Source organism: Rissa tridactyla, chromosome 2 (assembly GCF_028500815.1).
Source record: "Rissa tridactyla isolate bRisTri1 chromosome 2, bRisTri1.patW.cur.20221130, whole genome shotgun sequence".
Classification (NCBI taxonomy): Eukaryota; Metazoa; Chordata; class Aves; order Charadriiformes; family Laridae; genus Rissa; species Rissa tridactyla.
The window spans coordinates 98,493,367-98,510,079 of record NC_071467.1 but is presented as its reverse complement, the minus strand read 5'-3'; the positions used below and the strand labels follow the sequence as shown (position 1 = coordinate 98,510,079).

Below are 16,713 nucleotides of genomic sequence, written 5' to 3'. Positions count from 1 at the left end.
GAATTGTGTTTAATCTCAGGGCTACCTGCATTTGACCCTCAGTAATACCAGCAAATACCAGAGACACATCAAACGGCATCCATGGATTTGCTGTGGGTGCTGTAACAGTAAATGGCAGAATCCCACATCTGATGCAGTATTTGGGTTTTCTTTTTCCCCTTTTTTTCCCAGCCTGGGCTTGTACATCTTTTCCCCCATTGCTTTACAAAAGCACAAAATGTAAGTGAAACACAAAGAATACAGCATGAGACGGGGCAAATGATTTCTAGTTAAGCCCTGTTTAAAAATAAATGGTATCTTTCCTTTTAGTACATTAGCATCCATTTTTTAGAACAAGTCTTGGAGAGGAAGTTATAATATATATGTTGCCCGTTGCAGTCTGAAGGATATGAAGTAGTGTCTCCTCCGTCTGTCCTGCCAGGCTCTGGGAACGCTGCAGCCCAGCAGTGGTCCCAGCAGGCCCGCATTAGTGCCGGCTTTACAGGAACCTCTGGATATGCAAAATCCAGGAACAAGAGGCAGAGGGCACGACTTCAGCCAAAACCATTCAGTCATTTCAAAGAATGAGTTCGGGGGGTGGGGGTGGGGGGAAGGGAGGAGAAGTGGGGAAGATGATTTGCAAAGAGCAAAATAACTTGATCTTCCCCCAGGCAACGCAATGTCCTTTGTAGCCCCAGCGCCTTATCACCCCTGGGCTTCTCCAGGCCTTGGACGGCTGCCATACATTTTAATCTCACATATGCTGGAGCATAATCATTTCTGGGAAGAAATGGGTCACTTCGGGTGTTCTGAGATCACCGTGTCCATATAAATAAATAGCTACATAATGACAATTATATAAAATGATACTCTATATGATTGGATAATGATAACTTGCAAGCAATGGTGTTTATAACAATACCTCCATTGCTGAGGCCATAAGCAGTCCTGGTTGCCACCAGTGCTAATCCTTACCGCATGACTTCAACTTGATGACAGTTACAGACACAGACTGACACAAAGCCCTGGGTCTGAGAGGGACTTGCCTTCCCAGAGTAGAAGGGGGAAATCACAGAGTACTTTGCTGCTCCTGTACAAATCAGTCTGGCAGGGGGGGAAGAGGTGAGCTGAGGACATACCTCTCTACCAGGGTAGGTATGATGGGGGCACATGCTTCCCTACAGAGCACCATCACAGCTTGTGCTGGAGAAGCCCCTATGGACACTTAACTGCTGTACCCAGCCCCACAGCCTGCGCAGCCTCCAGGGTCTGCTGGAGTTAATCACGAGTGAAGGTGTTTATTGTTCACGTAGCAAAGCCACTATTAGCCCTTCCTTGATCTTTAACTGTAAGGCTGGGTCCAACCATGAGTCAGCAACATCCAAAATACGTGGGCACAGGACCAGAAGGAGACAGAAGGTGCTTGGGAAGGGAGGGGGGCACCACCCTCCACCCCCTTGGGTGGCATCAGCAACAGATGAGGCTGCCGGAGGGAAGGCAGGCATGCAACCCTGGCGGTCCCCGTGCCATGGTCATGCAGGGCTCTTCTCCCATAGAGCTGCTGCCCCACAGAAGTTTATGCACAGGCATAAACTTGGCACAGGCCAGACTGGCTGCAATGGGACACACACAAACATGTAATGCTGAACACAACCACAGACCCAGGCCTGAGGCTGTCCAAACCCAAGCTGCGGCTGGGAAGAGTGACCAAGATGCTCAGAGGGATTATGAGCCACCAGAAGCTTAGAATTAGGATTTTTCTTTTAATTAACTAAAACACATGCTTGATTCTTGCCGAGTTACCCCCTGTTGTTTACATACGTGCTTTCTTCAAGTTATTTTTATTGATCCCATATGCTTCAGGTCTGGCAGCTGAACTGAGCCATCTTATCAAAATTAGCATAAAAATTATGCGGACTTACACATTACCCCCATGAATTTTTTTTCCTTACACATGCATTTGCCTTTCCCTACTTCAAGAGTGCTTTTCTTTCTTTCTTTCCCTCTCTGCAGTCAAGTTTGTGTTTTCTCTGCAACGTTCGTCTCTCTAGGGTTCCCAGGGGACTTTGGAGTGGCTCAGAGAAAGGGTCTTGCCCCACCAGGAGCTGCTGGGAAGCAGCTCTGAACAGAGACCTGGAAGGCAGGAGAGGTACGAAAGTGGCAGCAGCCAGACCTCCCCCTCGGCCCCCAGATCGCCCTCCTCTCCCAGCCCCTGCATGGACACACTTCCTTGTGAAGGATCTTCCACATGCCCTGCTCAGGTCCCCAGCTAGAGTCCAAGACATAGGGGAAAGCTGCCATGACCATGCTCATGCCCCTTGTGTCTTCCCAAGCACCTCTGCACAGCCTCAGACCCTTCCCTCTACCTTCTGCCTTCAGTGGGGTCACCTCTCCCAGCCATCCTCATCTCAACGCGGCCCAGGAGAACAAGACATGGCCCAGGATCAGTGTGGATGGCACCAACGGCGCTGCATCAAAGGAAGGCAGGTACCAGCAGCAAGGAGCTGGTTGTCCAGGAGTTGCTCCTTGCAGATGCCATGGCACCTCTGGAGGCTGGGCACAGCACCCTGCAAAAGCGTCAGTGCCAGGAGCATCAGCACGTGCATTCAACGCGAGTGTCAGGGGCTGGGTCACCTGCTAAGCCTTCACCCCAGTGGGTAGGGAGCCAGTCCTCAGTTTCTCTCTAGGCCGGTCTCGTTTTAAGCACACTGATAGTTTTACTGGCTCATCTAGATGTGATTAGGTCTTTGCTGAAAGAAGTTGCCGCTTACTTGGAGGGGAGAAGTGAAAGGAGCAAATTCATAACAATTCTCCTTTCATCTCATCAGGGGAGGCCCCTGCCCAAGCTCCGTACAAGTAATGAATGGGTCCCAGACAAGCTCCTGTGCAGCAGCACAGCCCTGGGAAGGAGCCACGTTTATCACCTCTCACAGCCCTCAGGCAGAGAGGTCCTCTGGAGCGGCTGTACCGGCTGGGCCAGGCGCCAAATTCAAATAATCCTGAAATGCTGCAAATGTGAATCTCTTCTCCCAGCTGGCGCTTTGCCAGCCCCCATCGCGCTGGAGCTCAGTGCTCCCCTGCCCTTGACCAGCCTCCCCACCACGTCGGAGGACACAGCCACACACACGCACAGGGACACAGCTTCAGGGACTGCCTGGGAGGCAGGCGGAGGGCCTCGCTTCTCTTTGTCTCCATGGGATTAACGTGCTGAACCATAACATCAAGCTTCATTTCTGTGGCCAGCATGACTGCTCCTGATGTGCAAACTGAAGAGGTTGTTCCTGGTAGACGCAACCAAGAGCGCTCCAGCCATTTCTGCCAGGGGTGCACAACAGGTAACCTGCTCCCCAAAGCAGAGATTCAGTTTTAAAGCTGCTGTGGAAGAACGGGGGGAGGGAAAAAAAAAAAAGAAAGAAAAAAATTATGAGGTAAAACAGTTGTAGAAAAGCCTGGATGCAGGTGTTGTTATCACCAGAGCTTGGATGCCAGTTAGACACCCTGTACTTTGTAGCATCTTGGACTGGGGTGCCCAGCACCTCAGCTGTCCCCACTAGACCCCTGTCCAAAAAACCTGGCCACAGAATGGGCACTTCTGTCTACAACAGCATGAACAGCTCTGCCACTTGTCTGGAGAGAACAGGCAGGAAGAAAACCCACAAGCCTCAAAGTCTGTATGAGGGATCTGATATCACTAAAGCAATGAACCAGGTGAACTTTAATCAGGACACCTTTAGCTAACTAGCAAGCATCTTCTCCTCCAAAAGCTACATGCATTACAGACTGAAGCCCCAGAACAGAGAAAACACATAAGTTACCATAGGAAACATTATAGAGTCGCTGCAAGAGAAGGAGCAAGTTTTTCTATAGCCACCCCAAGCCTCCACACTCTGCCTACCAGAGTCCTTCTGCGGCTGAGTGCCCCAGACCACATACCGGGGAGACTCGAAGTGATGTGAAGACAACGCAGTTCAGAGGCAGGAGTGGTCGGTGTAAAACACAGCTCACAGAATCGTAGGGTTGGAAGGGATCTCTGGAGATCATCTAGTCCAACGCCCCTGCCAGAGCAGGGTCACCTAGAGCAGGTTGCACAGGAACACGTCCAGGTGGGTTTGGAATGTCTCCAGAGACGGAGACTCCATCACCTCCCTGGGCAGCCTGTTCCAGTGCTCTGCCACCCTCAAAGTAAAGAAGTTCCTCCTCATGTTTAGGTGGAACTTCCTATGTCCAAGGTTGTGCCTGTTACCTCTTGTCCTGTCACCAGGCACCACTGAAAAGAGCCTGGCCCCATCCTCCTGACACCCACCCTTTAAGTATTTATAAGCATTGATAAGATCCCCCCTCAGCCGTCTTTTTTCCAGACTGAAGAGACCCAAATCCCTCAGTCTTTCTTCATAAGAGAGGTGTTCCAGTCCCCTAATCTTCTGGGTTGCCCTTAGCTGCACCCTCTCCAGCAGCCCCCTGTGTCCTTCTTGAACCGGGGAGCCCAGAACTGGACACAGTACTCCAGATGCGGCCTCATCAAGGCAGAGTAGAGGGGGAGGATGACCTCCCTCCATCTGCTGGCCACAATCTTTTTAAGGCACCCCAGGATGCCATTGGCCTTCTTGGCCACAAGGGCACATTGCCACTTCATGGTCATCCTGTTGTCCACCAGGACTCCCAGGTCTCTTTCCACAGAGCTCACCACTACCAGGAACACTCTGCTGTTTTCTGTGTCACCACAGCTGTATCAGACCCTGCTGCACTTCCTTACCCAGCTGAGAGGGACTCGATTCTCGCTGCAGCCCAGAGCATCCCTATTATTTCTTTTAAACCACTGCTCCTGAGGGCCCACAGGCTGCAGCCTCCCTGATTGTACCAGAACTTGTGGGTGACAGGCTAGAGGCCCCAAAGTCTCCCACGTTTTAGTTGTTTGTATTCATTGCCTGAGCAAATCTAGAAGTTTCCTTTCTGTTCTGATTATGTATTAAAAATGGCACTATCCCACTGTAGTGCCACTGGCACTATAGCTCTATATACTTCCAGCACACTTTGGTAGCAAACACACTGCAAAGTTTCTCCAGCTCAAAGACCATCAGGAACAACACCCCTCCCAGGCAACAGCTAAACAATGCAAAGCATTAGGTCAGCAAAACTGAACACCAGAGCAGAGTGACAGAGCTTGGTCAAGCTTCAGACCGGGGGGGGGAAAACCTCCAAAAAGAAAAAAATCTTGATGTTTGTTAAGAACAAACCAAAGATCCTCAAGAGACATTCAGCTGAGATAGCCTCAAGATCCTGAAGTACCTCCTGTAGCACCTTGAGTGCTGCTCCTGGGCACCTTCACACTCCCCAGAGCCCTTCTTTCAAGGCTGGACCCACATGTCCCCACCTCATGCCCAACCAAGCAATGGGATGCTCAGACACACTCACATGGGGAAATCCAACCGCTCCCAAGACAACATCCCCGTTAGCTGTGGTGTTCCGGAGGAGCTGCTGGAGGTAGCAGGAGTCTCTCACCCCTCATGACAGGCAGCAGCACAGACTGCCACAGACACATGCACTCACCTGGGCTTAAATTCAATTCGTTAGCCAAGACCCAAGAAAACTCAATTACTCACTAATTGGCCAGTCCTCCAGGCTTTCTCAAAGTATGACATTCTGACACTGGCATGGATCTCAAGAAGGCAAGGCTGCCAAATTACCAACTGTGCCTGCTAATGGATTGTGCTAATAAGAGGTCAGCATCAGGAAGGATTTTTAATTTCTTTGCTACATGGTACTACTAAGGAAAAAGACCAGGGGGTCTCTTGCTTGGAGGCTTCGCTCTAACCCTGCTGGGGAAACTTTCTACAGCCTCAGTTTGGGAAGTCAGAGTTCCTTCAGTTTTCTCTTTTTGGATAAAACAGAGGCGGGCAGGTGCGGACACTGGGCTGTTGCTCACAAGCTCTATCACAGAGCAGCTATTCCGGCTTCCCCGCTGAACTTTCAAAGTGCACCCATCCCACTTGCTAGCCCTGCTAAAGCTCAGGTTAGGGAAAGGAATAAGAAAGGTTTGGGGATTTTTTTTTTTGGTGTTGAATATGACAGTACAGATTTGCAGCTTTGAGTTGGCCTGTTGGACACCTGTGAGGCTCAGTGTGGCAGTGGCCGGAGATGTCACTCTCTGCGTAGGTGTTAAGCCAGGGTCTGGGCTGAGAAGCTCAGCCTGGGAGGTCCCATGTGAGAAGCGACCCATGGTACCAAATGGGGAGGTGTTTGCTCTGAGCAGTATGCTTTTGTGGGTGGATTGGTTTTTTGGTTGGTGGGCTGGGCTTTTTTTTTTAATTCTGGGATATCCCTGGAAAACTCTGTAGAAAGACAAGGCTTTTTGTTATAACCTTCAGTGATTTCTAGTTTCCAAAAACTAAAAAGTTTGCTGGTTTGGAAGACCTGGAGAGCTTGAAAGATAAAGGAGCTGCCAGGGAGGCTCAGAGGCCACTGGGAAATGTACTTGCAAGGGCAATCCTTCTCAGATGCCATCAACACCTACAGAGGAGAACACATCCCCAGGAGGAGTCACGATCCCCACAGAGAAACGTGACAGAATGATGACAGGGTGGGCAGCATCACCCGCAGGGTCACCCTGGAGCAAAAATGTCGACCCACTCGCTGGGAGACCAGAGGAGGTGTTTCACAAGGGTGACGTGGGTAATGTTTGTCACACTGGAAGGATGGATGAGGCTGAGGATAGTGTTTAAGGAAACACACACCCCCAGCGCAGAAGGCGGTGTGGGTGTGGGTGGGCGGATGGCTGTTTTACCCACACAGGTTAAGAGGGTAAACAACATCTTCCATGTTCTCAAGAAATGCAAGGAGTTTAACATCCAGGGATTTGGTTATAAATAACCCTGAAATAAAAGGCTGTCACAGAAAACTAGTCTTCATGACAAGTGCAGGAACTGGGGGGAAAAACTGCATGTTGAAGCTGGGATCAAATCAAATTTGAAGGCATTGACTTCTTTTTTTTTTCCAAAGCTGGCCAGAAGATGTTTGGGTTGGCAGGAGTAATGCCAAACGCCATTTCCCCACACATATTAGCGGAGTGAACCGAATGTGGTAATTTAAGTCCTGTTTCTGCTGAAGAACGAGTGTGTGTGGAAGAAGATGTGACCATACAGGAGTCACGGGGCCTCTGGACTTTCCGCTTTGCTGAAAAATGCTTGCACTTGTCTGATCTGGAATTTTAAAAATTGGAGAGAAATTCAGAAATGTCAATTTTTTTCTTGGAAAAATATGTTGGGTTTTTTTTTCATAGTTGCCAGGTGAGGAGCTGGCAGTTCACTCATCTACCAGGTGGGGAGCCGGGCAGCTTGCCCACCACCGGCAGCTGGTAGCCTGGCAGGGCACCAGGCACATTGGCTGCCAGCAGCTGGTGTCCATCACGAGTTTGACAGAATTGACACATTCCCACCGCAAAGCTGGTTCCTCAGTAATCAGCAAGATCCTCTGAAGGAAAAATGCCGCGCTGGGAACGCTTGGTCTGCTGCAATCCATCACCCATGTTACCGTGTGGACAGATGTGTCGCCACTGCTTTGTTGCACATTCACCAAACAAGCCCAGATCCTTGGCCACAAAAGAAGTAAATAAGTAAAACGACTGCGTTTAAGTCGAATAACATCACCACTGAATTTACTCGGAGCAAACTGGTGGGGGAAAAAAAACGTACAGGCATTACTGAAATTTTGAGCTATAAGTAACAATGATGACGTTGTTGCAAAGGCAATCCTGGGGTGAAAACAGCCATCTAGCCGTTCTCCTCAACCCTCAAAACGCATCCTCAGAGGCAAAACTCTCAAGACCTTTCAGATAATCTACTGAGGTGAAAAGCCCCCGCTGGGGGGCACGCTGGGGTTTCAAGGATGTGTCACCCAGGTGGAAAATCCTCCCTTCAGGTGCCGAGTACTTGTGGCTAAGCTGGAAATATTTAATAGGTGATAGATAGATAACATCACCTTAAAATGTGATGCTCAAAAGCACAGCTGTGATTGTCTCTCGTAAGCGCTGCAGGATGTGCGGGGGGTGAGAAAACTAAAGCGCATGTATATCTGAAATGACGTGGCAAAGTGTAGTGTTACATCATGTCCACGAAGTGTGGTGTTTCATCATGTCCTTTAGAAACGCAGCGCAGGAGGCCTAATTCTGCTGCAAGGACGAGGCAGGGCGGAGGGGGCGAGGGAAGAGAAAGGGGGCTCTGAAGCAGGAGACTTCTCTGCATGCAGCCTCCCGCGCATCCCCCACCCACAGCCTGGGGTAGCTCCGGCTCCTCCGGGTTGCTCCTGGTGCGCCCCAGATGGTGGTCCCCACCAGACTTTATTACCAGATTTTGGTTTTATTTATGGTAACTCTGCACCTCACCTGCAGAGAAGCAACCAGCACTGCTGCTGTGGCATCGGCACGCTGACACAGAGCCTGCCCCACTCTCTTTAAAAGGATTTTATTGTCATTTATTTTTGAGAAAGAGTCAAGATTCTGATCCCATCTCTTCTATCCTCTTTTATCCTCAAAATTCCCATTAAGCACCCCAGATGCATTCAAATTCTTCCCATGAGTCTTCTATGTTCATGTTTTTAAAGGTGGTTAAGAATTACAACGAAATGAGGCAATGTCTTTACACTAATTTTTTAATGTTGCACATACTGCATTTTATAACATTAGAAGAAAATAATACCCAAAGTAAACCTTAAAGACAGAAAATAAATACATTTTTTATGAATATATGCAGAGAGAGTGCAAAAAATTGCATCTGTAAAACGTTTAACTGCTGAATCATACAACAAAAAAATTACAAAAGCACTTATTTCTTTATATATGTCAGCTTTCCTCTTATAAACACAAAAATATTTTAACAAATCTTACAAAGATCAAACCCTTTTGCCCTTCACCAGGAGAAAAGTGGTGAAGAAAGTGTATTACCTGGAGGAAAAGAAAAAAAAACAAAACAAAAAACCCAGATAGACAAAATGTAAGCCTGAACAGGTACCAGGGAAACAATATCTAGATGCTGAGGAGGAATGTGCCCCTGCGCACTGCGGTGCAGGAGACGAGCTCCCCCGAAAAAGAAGGGCTGGCCCTTGTGGAGAGGAGAGTGATTCCTCCTGCCGAGACAAAGCCGCTCTTTGCCGTGCCGCTCGCCCCGCACAGCAATGCGGTGCTCTCCCTCCTCCTCCTCTCAAGCCAAGGCTTTATTTCATACAAACGCATCCGAAAAAGCAGCATCAGTCCAGCCGGGAGGCCTTAAATTGACATGAGTTGGGAGCACTGCGAAGAGCTTAGCTAAACCCAGTGCCTCCCTCGCAACGCACAGAGCCAAGCACCTGCCTTGGACTGGGCAGAAGACAGGTCCATGACCGCTGCCGGTTCACCCCAGTGCTCAGAAACACACCTCGGTGTCAGACTCGGACACTTCGAATCATACATATTTAAAATGCACACTTTTTTTCAGAAATAAGCAATGCCGGGGCAGTTAAAAGAGTTCTCACAAGGTGACCCTTGGCGCCTGTGATGCAAGCGTCAGCGTGGTACACGACAGTTCTGCTTGTCTTCATTCACAAGACTTGCTCATTAGGCAAAGCGAATGCTTAGACCAGCCGAGCTCCAAATAACTCATCTGAACTGAGGTTTCTTTGAATCGAAAGAGGCCAGCAGCAGAGATTGGAAAACAAAAGGAACAGAGATTTGCTGTGGAATTTGAGGAGTTTTGGGGGTGAGCCGGGTAGCTATGGAAAGGGCCAACCTGACCGAGGGCCCCTGATGAAACTCTGGGATACGCTCGTGAATGGTGAGATGGCCCGGCACCACGGCTGCGGTGCAGCACCGGCCCAGCACTACACGTGCCATACAGCTGGTGGCACTCATGAAGTCACCTGGATGAGTCCCTCGTGCACCACATGCACCGCATGGGCCCCAGCGCGCCATAAAGCTCAGGCACCTCCCTGAAATTTTAAGCAACTGACTGCACACGTGCTGCAGCATTGCACATTCAACCTGTCTGGGATCTCCCGGCACGTGGCCACCAGAAGCTGCTGCTTCTGTTTGGACATCCAGAAGGCACAAGCAAATGACTGAAGTCCTTAACTTTCAGCCAAGAAAAGAGAAAGCCTCAGGCAGAAGGGGAAAGAATGAGGTCATGTCTTCTAAAAAGCTGGTGGACCTTGCCAACCAGTATCATCTTGTATAGCCCAAGTTGTGATGGTCAATAAAATTCATTGCTAGGAAACTACCTTTCCTAACAATAGAAATTTGCTTGATTCAAAGAACTAACTGGAGGGATCCTAACAAAATCTCTGATATAACTAAAAAATAGCAGTAAACATTCACTGTGGACTGCACGAAATCATAGGAATTTACCTTGCCAGGAACACCATGACCAGAAGGACACCATGACAGGAAGCAGAAGAAGGAAGGCTTCCAGTATGAATGCAACTAAAATAAATCTATCATATGATAAAAGGAAATTCAAAATGAATATTTTATAATTACTAATTATAAATTATATATTACTTGTATAAATTATAATTATAAATTATAAAAACAAATTGGTTCTGAGTAACTTGGGTGTAGTGACACAAAACAGACCTTTGGGCTTCCGGTTCAGCAAAACCATTCAGCTCTCAATTCATTACTTTACTAACTAGAAAACAAATAAAAATTGGACCGAAGTTTTCCAGAATCTTCGCAGTAAGTTCACCTTCCGCCAGACAGCAGAAGAACCAACTCTCGCTATTCCAGGAGAGGTAAATTTTCACATCTTTATTGCCAGCCACATAAATTAGGGTCTCACTCATGTGTGACAGGTGTCTTACAACTGTTTCAAAAATAGCACACTATGTTCAACTGTTTTAGTGTATTTTTAAAATTATCTTACTGTATAAGTATACCCTAGAAAGCCTCCAGGGGGGTTGAATCCCTAAAATATGAAGCCATACAAGAGAAGTTTTTTTGATTTATGTAATAAAAATATCTTTATAGGATGTAGACATTTTTTTTCCCCAGCACATTTCCAAAACAGTCTGCTCAGCAACAGAAGCATCTCTCCTGTGAAGCTCAAAAGCTGTATGGCTCCTTTACCTACGAGTTCTAACAAAGCAGTCCTTATTTAGGCCTTCCAAGACAACTTCTTAAGTCTGAATGAGTTTTTCTAAACAAGCCAAGTCTGGATTTTCTATCTTTGGTCATTTACCTCAGCATCAAATTTCTTATTAAAACCTGGGAGAAAACTGTTGGAAGATTTTTATCCTCATACAAAGAAATCTACTGATTTTGCTCTAAGAATCTTTGGCCTGAGATAGAGGATGAAAAATACGATCATAAAAGGAATTAGTTTGAGAAAGATGAGAGTGACCGGGAGAAGGAGATTACAGTGCAAAACGGATTTCAAATTTTCAAAGCGCCAGGCACTACAGCACAACCACCTGCTGTGGTACCAGAGAACAGAGCAGCCAAAAGTTTATTTCATTGTCCCTTTGTGGAAATGCAGTTGATTTCTGTCCACTTGTATATCTTCAAGCAAATATGAAGGTAATATCCTGTTTCTCTTAGTTCATTCAAGTAAAAATTATGTACATTTTAAACTTACCTTTGGACTTTATGCTATGTTACTGGATAGACAACAGTACACAGCATTTAGCATCATTAAAGCACTGTAGAAACATTAATTACTGTTACCTCTCGTGCCCTTCTTTGGGGTAAGTAATCCCATGCACTGCTAATAAATCACTAATTACTGAACAGCAGCATTGACCATCTCCCACAGTTCTAGGATAAATACTGCAGGGAAGTACTTACACGATAGCATGACAAATATTTTTATTAAGAGAAGGCATCATCATCCTCATTTTAACACAAGGACATGAGATGCTGAGTGGGATCCTCAGCTGTATTTGACACAGCTCCAGTGACTGCTGGGAATTTACTATGAGATATGTGGCCATGGAGATTTGTGACCGGTTACAGGAAAAATCCAGATTTCTGGCACTGGTCTCTAATCTTAGGATCTGACCTTTAAACATCCAGAGCCCAATTTTCAGAAGGGCTGAATTTCCCCGGTTCAGAAGGAACAGAGCAGCATACCGAATTTCTACGGGTTTTGGTACCCTCACCAGACACCTAAACTTGCACCGGCAATAAAAATGTGCACACAGAAAAGGTACACCTTCCTTCTGCTCTGTAGGAATTAGCCTCTGAAAGGAGCTGCCCTGCACTTAAACTGAGGAGTTAAAAATAAACTGAATAGTGTTGTTTTCCCAGACTTTACAGCTATGCACGTGTGCAATGCTTTTATAAAATATTATCCTTCAAACCATTTAAACAAATCCCTACTCTATGGAGAGACCTGCATTAACTTTAGATAAAATTTAAAGAACCGAAAAAGGTCAAATTTATATTTCAATTCAAATGGTGACCTTGTGTATTCTGGGTAAGACAACTGCCTTCACTTCATTTCTTTAACAGAGGGAAGAACTTGGCAGTTTCATTAACACAGCAGTATTAATGAAAAAAAAAAATGAGACACCTTCATTCCATTAGGCAATTTAGCAAAAACAGGCCAAGGGAAAGAGGGAGAGGACAAGGAAAGAAACCGGACTAGCAGAGGGTGCATTGGACATAGGTAAGACCACAAAACATGAAAACCCCACAAATTTTAACATGCAAAGGATACTGGTGCATTGCAACGCTGGTTATGGTTAAAAAGACTGTACAGCTCCTTTATCTTTGTCCTTGAGGCTTCGTTAAAGTAAGACTCTCAACTTCAAGTTCATAAATAAAATGGAAATGACAGTAGTGCCATAAAAACATAGGTAGAAAAATAGTGCAAAGCCAAGGGCTGGACACTTTAATCTGTCACAAGTACCCTCAAGCACTACCATTACCGCTCTTAAAGAAAACACGTACAGAAAACATTCTCTATTTATTATAAATGGCAGTTGCCTGCATTGCACTCTGTATTTAGAATTTACTGACTACCTTTCTGCTTCCCTTCGAAGCTGTGGATGGAAAATAAATATAGCCTTTGACACTGGCGAGAACTGCCTGCCCTCCAGTCATGACTGGTAGCAAAGTCAGACAGTATTTATAAAAGAAATCAATTAAAAAGTAAAACAGTATTATTTAAGGCCTTTGTCCCTGCTAGTCTGCTCAACAGACTACACTTTCTTAAAATAAGAACATCTACCACTTCTGTTACAGTAACCAGAGAGCGAAGTTCAACACACAAAAAAAAGGTCACATTTACGGCTGCCAAGAAGGCAAAGTTCCTGAGGCTCGGCCAAACGCAACAGCGAAGACGCTCTTGGCAGGACTCTTGGGGTACCTCATGCTGTGTGCAGGGAGGAGGGCAGGCCGGCGGAGGGAGAGCCCGACACGACGCTCAGGCTGAGCGTCTCACTTCAACCTTGGAGCCCTCACCGAAAGGGGTTTGGAATTACGACGGGTTCTATAGTGCAAACTCGTATCGGTTCCCACAGATATAAAATGCACGGGATGGGAGTCCAGAACAAAAGCCGCCACCGGCCAGGGTTGTGAGGAGCACCAGCCATCACGGAAATAAATTCCAGGGAGTGGAGTCTGATCTCAGCTACTCCTGAGTGAGCCTGTAGTAACTCCAGCTCTCCAGTGAGGTTTCAGTGAACTTATACAGGTGTAACTGATACCAGGGTCTGAATCAGCTTGGTGGTGAGGCACCAAATTACAATGAAGCGTTCATTAAACGACAGCCTTTCAGATTTAGAGGAACTAAAAATTATCGGTAACAGACTTTGTTAACCCTGAGTGGGTCAGAAGAAATACCCACCAATGGACGGAGCTTACATTTACACAGCATTTCTCAAGTATTCGCTTCAAGGAGGGTTTGGCTTAGCCTGGTCTGAGTAACTTTTTAACGGGTTTCTTGCTGCCACGCCACGTAAACTGTTGAAAAATATACCGACTGCCTAGAAAATAAGTTGTGCATATGGACTCAGTATATCCATACCCATGAGGCCACTCTATAGACGCACCACCAAGATCCCACTTCTGCACGCTAAATAGGAACCATACCATGGCCTTTCTTAAAATACCGGCTTCATGGTGAGTTTGCTACACCCCTGTTACTGACAAAAAGCATGCCCAATGGCAGGGAAATAGGTATACTCCCAATATTTCAAGGTAGATATGTCATGTTTCATCTGAAAAAATATCAGCTTTCTCAAGATTGGCCAGTCTCTCAAAAGAGAGCCCTATCTTAGTTAGAAATAGTTTTGTTGGTTTTCATTTCTGTAATTGAGATCAATAGTATAAATCAAATTGATTTCAATGCTGAGAGAAATGCCATGGCAGCCAATTGACAGGAAACTGTCAAATGTATTTTCTTAACAGTTTGTTACCCTCAATGGGACACAAGCCAGCAAACAGAAGAACTTAATCAGGCTTTTCCCTCTCCCTCTTTTGCAAAATACCCAAAACCTTCTGAGAAATCTGAGTGTCACCAAGAACCAACAGAAAGCATGACAGTAATGACTGGGTCTGCACAGGCAGAGTAACACTGCAGGATCAAGTCATGTGCAGCTGATGGAAGATGGTAAAGTTCTAGCAGTCTCAAAAGGTAGCTCACATTTAAGGGTATGAACTACTGAATGGGGTCCCATTTTCCTTTTAGAATGCAAAACCCTTCACCACACGTACTGCACAATAATCTAGACTTTTCCCACACTGGGACTTGTTAGCGATAGAGTAGCCTGTAAAGAATAGGCACTTATCCCAAGAATTGGCAACAAAAGGGAGGAGTATTTGGTAGGTATGGCACCAAAACACAACCATTGTGCTTTCTCACACACGGATGCTGTATAGATGGAGGCTCCAATAGACGCGGAGTTTTAGGTTGTTGGTGGGCTGTGTTTTTTCTTTTTGCTTCGGCAAGATTTGCAAATGCAGCAGATGATGCATGGAGATGCCACAAGCAGCAAGGGAGAGGTCACCAATGCTATGATACCTAGTCCAACGAGGATCCCCACAACCTGAAAGACATAGTGGTGAAAAATACGTATTTAGCTAATGTGTAAAACAAAATACATGCGTGCATGCATAAGCACAGCACAGGTCACAAAAAATAGATGAAAACATGAAAATAATCATCTCGGTCCTTCACTGAAGGGTAAAATCTCTTTGCTTCATGCATGCGTGAGAGCTCTGCTAGCTGACCAGGAACGCACCTGAGTTCTGTTCCACATCACCGAAGCCCGCGAGTGGCCCAGCTTGTTTCTGCAAGGGCCTCTGTCGTAATGTCGTAAGAAGATATCATTCTGAAAAACAAAAGGCAAAGCTGTAAAAACAGGTCACAGTACTGGGGGGAGAGGTTCAAGACTGGACTGGAAATACAACCTTCCTGACACTGCTTTAAAATTACCAGCTGCCGGCAGACAAGTCCATCTGTCTTCCAAGTAATTATCTAGAGAAACTTCTTGCCTTTTCAAAAAGTGTGGTGTGTTTGGGACCTGAGCTATTGTATAGTGTCTTTCCTCCCCCACTTTTAAAAAGCGTGTTTCGCTTTTGCACAAGTTGCACCCATTGCACAAGTACCTAGTCTGTAATTTGGTGACAATAAAGGGGCCTGTAAACAACAGACATTTCTGAAAACTTGCAATCTGGGGGATCATCTTCCTGAGGTACTTCTACCTTCTGTTCTCCTGCTGTCCCTACGCTTTACAGTAATTTTCTTCCCAGGCTTAACAGGAAAGTTTAAAAAGTAGGAAATCCCCATTTTCTTTCTCTTTTCCCATTAATACTTATTTAATTATCCATTTTTTCTTCAGGAGGTGACTAATGCCCTGCATTACCCTCCCTTAGCCAGCTGTGCTGTAACCTGACCGTGCTTCCTCTCTTATTTTTCAGCCCTACTTGTTGGCTCTGCAGGCATTGTCTTCGTCTACACCTGGAGCTCCTGTAACCCTGCATATGTAGAAAAACTACATTTGAATCACACAACTATGGTTTCTTTTTTCTTTCTCCTTTGACAAAAACTGGTAAGAGCATGTCTGCAGAGTCTGTGAGAATCTGACAGTCTTCCAGTTTAGCACGGTGTTAAGCAATCATTGTGTACTGTCATACTCTGAGGCAAGCCAAAAGACTCATGTCGAAAAAGCACTTTCACACACACAGAAATGGGACATAAAGCTAAGCGAAACCTGTTTAGCACGCTGAGAAAAGGAAGGATGAAGAATGAGGAAGTTTCATTGCTTGCTGGCTATGGAGTACAAAAAAGGAGAAAAGAAAAGCCATGCAGCATCTAACATTTTATTTCAAATGCTGGTAAAATCCTTTTCACATTCCCAGAGTTGTTACTGTGGAAAAAAAGGGAAGCTGACACATACACGAGCACATTACTTCCTGTCCTCTTAATCCTTCTAGGAGACTTGAAGTCCACATGTGTTGAGACTAGTTGGTATTGCTTGAGAAATAACTAGCAACCTGCACTTCGTAATCCAACATTTTTATCCTCAAGTCTACTAATCATTCTCTTCAGCAAACACAGCACACTAAAGATGGACTGGCAAAGGAGACCCAGTTCATATGAGCTTTTAATGCACCCACTTGTGAAACAACCCCCTTCACCCACTACCATACCATTTTTTGGACAGGCTGTGACCCTTGCAGTTGGAGCAGGTGGAAGACACTTCTTTCCCTTGCTGTCAACCAAACTATTTTTAGCTACTGCACTGGAAGAGGGAATCAGAGAAGGT

General features: G+C 46.1%; 1 protein-coding gene across 3 annotated transcripts in view; it reads right to left on the bottom strand.

The window, feature by feature from the left end:
• Positions 1-8,604: 8,604 nt before the first annotated feature.
• Positions 8,605-16,713, bottom strand: part of RNF144B (ring finger protein 144B) — a 56,629-nt gene continuing 48,520 nt past the window's right edge. For all 3 annotated transcript variants that reach the window (XM_054192096.1, XM_054192094.1, XM_054192095.1), the window contains exons 7-8: positions 15,187-15,276; positions 8,605-14,991 (exon numbers count right to left, since the gene is read on the bottom strand). In XM_054192096.1, coding sequence (XP_054048071.1) covers positions 14,851-14,991; positions 15,187-15,276 — 231 coding nt within the window. In that variant the 3' untranslated portion in view covers positions 8,605-14,850. The remainder of the gene's footprint in view (positions 14,992-15,186; positions 15,277-16,713) is intronic.